At 40.2% G+C, this 6,184-nt stretch overlaps 1 protein-coding gene across 1 annotated transcript; it reads left to right on the top strand.

The window, feature by feature from the left end:
• Positions 1-4,866: 4,866 nt before the first annotated feature.
• Positions 4,867-5,938, top strand: LOC310662625 (vomeronasal type-2 receptor 26-like; the record flags this gene model as incomplete). The annotated part of the gene is made up of 1 exon (XM_083409570.1): positions 4,867-5,938. One exon carries the CDS (start codon positions 4,867-4,869, stop codon positions 5,764-5,766), a length of 900 nt encoding a protein of 299 aa, XP_083265696.1. The 3' UTR covers positions 5,767-5,938.
• Between the last annotated feature and the right edge of the window lie 246 nt (positions 5,939-6,184).

The following is a 6,184-nucleotide window of genomic DNA, read 5'->3' as shown; positions in this document are numbered from 1 at the left end:
TTCTATCACTCCACTTACACCTTGGAGTTTTGCTTAATCATCCACTTAGTATATTAACATGAGCCATGATAAATGGTCCCCATTTCTTCTTTTTTTTTAAAAAAAAAACCATTTATTAAATTTTCCACTTTAACAATCCAATCAAATCATATTAAATATTCCAAATTTTACATATTATTCAAATATTATACATATTATTCCAAATATTATGCCAAATTATAAAAAAAATTGAAGATATCTTCCCATGTTCTGAGGTCGGGGGTGGTTCTGATCATCTCATACTTCTGCTGCTTTCATAATTTTCATGATAGTTCCCATAAATCATTCCAAGCTTAATATTCATTACATTTCACAGCCTCTGAACAAGCAATATAAAACAAAACAATATATTCTGTGTGTTATTTACATCCCGAGTTCCCTCTGTATGTTCACGGTGTCTCTTCACAAAATGATGTTTCCGCCAAGCCAGTCCAAAAAGCTTCTCGCCTCAGTTAATGACTATTAGAATCATATTATATCACCAAATACACCACCTCTCCAGTCTCGTTTGCTATAAATAATCAGGGAGTTGGTTCTTTCAGAGTAGGATTTTGCCATATAAGAAAGCAAAATGAAATATAATAATAAAGAAGGGTGAACTTCTTTCAGTTCCAACATACCAAGTCTACATAGATGTTTATCCTTTTTCCGTTCAAATCCTTTTTAGCACCTCAGTGGCTGAATTAATTAGCAGAGTAGTTTCTCCCCCTTCGCTCAGATCATGTTCAAAACTTAAATCCAATTTTTCATCTTAAGAACTGGAAGCTTGCTGCTAAATGGAGGCGACTTTGGAGAGTTGCCAAGGAACGTTCCAGGCTTTCCATCAAGCATCCCCCAGCCTCCCCTCTTCCTTCTGAATTTGGGACCAGGTGTTGGGAGATCTGTGGATGAGCTGCCACTCCCCAGCCTGAGGAGTGTAGGGAGGCTGATTACTCCCATCTCAGCCTCTGATTCCAGAACGTACAGCGGTGATGGAATTCAGCAATCCTCCATCGCAGCTCACTGGAAGCTCTTCACCGAAATGCTCCCCTATTCTTGGATACAATCAATATATACAAGAATAAAGCTGTAATGATGCCATAATAATAATAAATATCAACAGATAACATTGAGCCAGGTTATCTGTGTTTTCCTATATAAGCTGGGGTTGGTGCTCTCCCTAAACTTGGTAAACTTGGGATATAGATTCAATATATATTCAATATTTTAGTGTGTGTGAGTGCACGTGTTTATATACAAATGTTTTGGGGATATCATGATTTCTTGTTTCCACTTGGAAACATTTGGCTTTTGCTTTTTCCAGATTTCATACGGTTCATTTGAACCAGCCATAAATTATGGAACCAAGTTCCCTTCCTTTTACCGCATGGTCCCCAATGAAGACCTTCAGTATCAGGGAATTATCCAGTTACTTCTGCATTTCAGATGGAAATGGGTTGGGGTCATGACTCCAGCTAATGAAGTTGGAGAACGTTTCCTGCAGAACATTGAGCCAATGCTTTTCAAGAATGGAATCTGTTCAGCATTCACAGAAAGATTTAAACACAATATACGTGATAATACTAACTTACAAGAAATGGTGGACATAAAGATTTGGTTACCAACTTTCCCAACCAGCAGAGCCAATGCAGTTCTTGTATATGGAGAAAGTAGATTTAGTATATGGTTATCAGTTGCTTTATTCACAATGGAGGTATCTCAGCTACTATTTCCCCAAAAGAAGTCACGTGAAGGAAAAGTATGGATCACAACTACCCAAATTGATTTCATATTATATAGCCTGCAAAAAAAATTTAATGTTAATATACGAATGCTCCATGGTGCAATATCCTTTGCAATTCACTCCAAGGAGATTCACCACTTTAAAGACTTTCTTCAGAGTGTATATCCTCATTGGACAGAGACAGATGGTTTTATTCAAGATTTCTGGGAAGATGCATTCAGTTGTTCACTTTCGAATTCCACTCTCTCAAAAACTGTGTGTACTGGACAGGAAATGCTGGAGAGCCTCCCTGCACCATTTTTTGAAATGAGCATGACTGGCCACAGCTACAGTGTCTATAATGCTGTCTATGCTTTGGCACATGCCTTAAATAGCATGCACTTGGCTGGAGCCATCCGCAACAGGAGAGATGCTAAGGGAAAACTCTCTCCTCTGTATGCAGATCCTTGGCAGGTATTGTTCCCTTTTAAAAAGCATTCACTGCACTGGTACATTTTTTGAGTAGGTATTTAATCATCAGTAAAGAAATAAACGAATAAAACTTAAAAAATTAAAAATAAACCTTAATTAAATTTACTATATGAAAGATGGGAATTAGAGTATTTCCTATAATGATACTGCACAGCCTTTAGATGACACAGGCTTTCACAAGCAACAGACTTCCAAAAACTACATGTAACTGAAGCTGTGCCAACCACATCCCTCCGCAATTCTCTCTGTCTCTCTTACCTGTCCAGTTACCCAGTGGTTTAAGGATGGAGGCCAGGGGCCTGTGGCCAATTTACATAATTCTGAGGGAGCACAAACAGAACCCCCACACCAGGTACTGGCTTCCCCCACACCAGGCACTGGATCCTCATTTGGGGGGCTGCCACTGCTTGGGTATGTTTTGGAAGACCCCATCTTTCCCTGTCTACCCACTGCCAGGGGTTTCTGGCACCCTGAAGCCAAACCTATACTCACTGGTAGGTCCCCAGAAGAGGCTAGCAACTGTGTGATCACTGTCTCTAGACCCTGCTTTTCTCCCTCCTCCTCTCCATTGTGGATTGAAGTGTTCAACTTCTAGAGGAAAAGGAATTCATTCCGTCTAGGAAAGCTATTCAACAATCTTAATCAGACTATTCGAATGTTTTATAGACCTTTTTATGCTCTTCCTCTTAGCTCCACTCATTCCTGCAGAGAATCTCATTCAACAACAGTGCTGGGGATGAAATTACATTAAATGAATATGGAGAGTTAGCAGCTGGCCTTGATATTACAAACTTGGTCACTTTCCCAAATAGATCATACATCAGAGTCAAAGTGGGAAGGCTGGATCCTCAGGCCCCTCCTGGCAAAGAGCTCACCATTAATGAGGACCAAATCAAATGGCACAAAGCCTTCACTCAGGTATGAAAAAAAATGGCACAGTCCCTGGTTTTCCACAGAATGGGAAGTAACAAAAGCATTTCATGCATTAATAATTTTGAAATTTATTATTTAATATAGCTTATTTTTCATATATAATTTTCATATCTAGATGGATAGTGCTTTAATGGAGAGATTCTCTTTTTGAAAGAGTGACTTTTCCTGTATGTTTGCACCTTCAGCCTCTGAGGCTGTGCATATTGCAATTTTGCTATTGGCACTTTGTACATAGTATTACATTACATGTGATACTGACAATCCCTTTTTGTTTATTGCATGTCAATAAGCCATCCAGGAGAAAATAATAAACACTGTAAGGTCTATCAGTACAAAAACAAATGAGCCACAATATCAAAATGAGCAACATGTGCAGAAGACATCTCTCACTAAAAAGGAGCAATAGCTATCAGGGAGTCCAGCATCATCCAGCATTCTTGTTTATGAAATCCATGAAGCAGTTCTCTAGTTAGTGGAATTAGATTAAATACTAAGCTGGCTGTATCAGTATTTGGGTTGAGAATGAACATCATAATTTTCTTGATTTTGTATGAAGCAAGTTCAGGATATATACACCTAGGAGTGGTTGTAGCTGGTGAATAGGTCTAAGGTGGGGGGAGGACTCCTAGCTAGCACTCAAAAATACTTCAGACTCTAGTGATGAGTAAGAATCAGGGAGTGCTCCCAGATCTCTTGCTTCAAAGGGAATGCAACCCCTCACAGAACAAGGCAGGCGTAGGAACCACCCAGCCAAAGCATTTCTCTGTGTTAAGGATTCAGCCCCCATCCCATCCATGACTCACTCCAGAAACCTGTCAAACAATTTCAGCACCTCCTTTCATTCTAATGAAATGGAAAGGTAGAACTGCATATCATCAGCATACAGATGATGACATGTGCCAGATCTTAGCATATTATTCCTAAGAGTTTCATACAGATGATAAATACCATAGGAGGCAGAATGGGGCCTAACAGGACACCACAACCTAAAAGTCATGGGATAATTTGCATGTAGTGACCCTGCAGGTGAGAGCAGAACTACTATAATGGGTTACCTTAAATTCCTTGAGCCACCACAAAAGGAAAACCATGCGAACTCCTGTTTAATCACCTGAAATTGGATATTTGAAAAATTCCCCAAAACAATATCTTAATATTAAACTTTTCCTATCTCTTTGGATAGGTACCACCGCTTTCTCTATGTAATGCCAACTGCCATCCTGGTTACGGGAAGAAAAAGAAGGAGGGGAAGAAGTTTTGCTGCTATGATTGTGATCAATGTCCAGAAGGAATGATTTCAAATGAGAAAGGTGAGAGATGGAATCTTAAGATAATGCAGAACATCTGGGATCTTGGCAATTTTGTTGACAATAAACTGCTGTAGGAGAGAAGGCTTAAAATAACAGATGTGTTGTTCTCATTGATTATAGATAACATCAATATATTATAATATTTAAAACACTTTGAAGATTGCTTTTTTACGTAGAAACTAATATATTTTACCTCCAACTTCTAGAAAATTTGGGTGGACTAGACGTTTTCTCCTCTAAGAATTAGGTTGTTTAACAAAAGCATTTGAGCTTGAAGGTCTTATACATTCTGACGTATAACACTATGCTAAATGGATGAGTGATGAGGAAATTTATAAGAATACTTTTGATTACTTCAAATTGTCACACATTGTTTGTGTATTTTCAGACATGGAAACATGTGTCAGTTGCCCAGCAGATCAGTATCCAAACAGCGGCCAGTATCTATGCATTCCTAAGATCCCAAACTTCCTAGCCTTTGATGAAACCTTGGCCATTGTTTCAACTTCCTCTGCGCTTCTATTCTCTCTGATTACGATTCTAGTGCTCTGCATCTTCATTAAGCATCGCGATACAGCCATAGTCAAAGCCAACAACCGAAGCCTCACCTATGGTCTCCTTATCTCCCTCCTCTTGTGTTTCCTCTCTTCCTTGTTGTTTCTTGGAAAACCTAATATGGTGACTTGCCTTCTCCGACAAACTGCTTTTGGCATTGTCTTCTCTGTGGCCCTCTCCAGCATCTTAGCCAAAACCATACTGGTGGTTTTGGCATTCATGGCTACCAGACCAGGATCCAATATGAGGAAATGGGTAGGCAAAGAACTGGCTTATTCCATTGTCTTTTCCTGCTCCATTGTTCAAGTAGGAATCTGTGTTCTCTGGCTGGCAACCTCTCCCCCATTCCCAGATGTGGACATGCACTCAATGACGGAAGAAATCATATTTCTTTGTAATGAAGGGTCAGTCTCCATGTTCTATTGTGTTTTGGGCTACATGGGCTTCCTGGCCACTATCAGCTTCATGGTGGCCTTCCTAGCCAGGAAGTTGCCTGACAGCTTCAACGAAGCCAAGTTCATCACCTTCAGCATGCTGGTCTTCTGCAGTGTTTGGCTCTCTTTCATTCCAACCTACCTGAGCACCAGAGGAAAATACATGGTGGCTGTGGAGATCTTCTCCATCTTTGCTTCTGGTGCTGGGTTACTGGCTTGCATTTTCACCCCTAAATGCTACATTATTGTGGTGAGGCCTGACCTGAACAACAAAGAGCAGATAACACAAAGAAAGGTATAAATGACAGTGGAATTTGTGGTTCTTTTGAGTCTGAGAATACATGGACTTGCTGGCTGGTATCACTTTCCGAGTTCCTTCTCTGGATCTTTGTAGAGTTTGCTCCTTAACTGTTTTGTCTGCCAAATATGTCCCAAAGTCAATGGGTACAGATTTTTCCTCAGGTTCTACTCCCAAAGCCTTTTTCACAAATGAGTAATGCTTTCTCCTAGGTGGGCTGCCTTCCTAGGTTTATGAGACCCATCTGCCCCTCATTTTCCTCTTCAGCACCTGCTGTAGCCACCTTTTTGAGCACTGAGCCCACTTTTGCTCTCATCTGCTATATCCTGTCTTTGCATGCAGTGAAATTCACTAACTCACTGAGGATTTGAGGCCCATTGGCTGCCCTCACCTGATTTAGGCAGTCAGTAGAATCTGTTTT

The sequence above is a fragment of the Podarcis tiliguerta genome (assembly GCF_965153285.1).
Source record: "Podarcis tiliguerta genome assembly, chromosome: 13".
NCBI lineage: Eukaryota > Metazoa > Chordata > Lepidosauria > Squamata > Lacertidae > Podarcis > Podarcis tiliguerta.
This window is presented reverse-complemented; position numbering and strand designations above follow the sequence as displayed.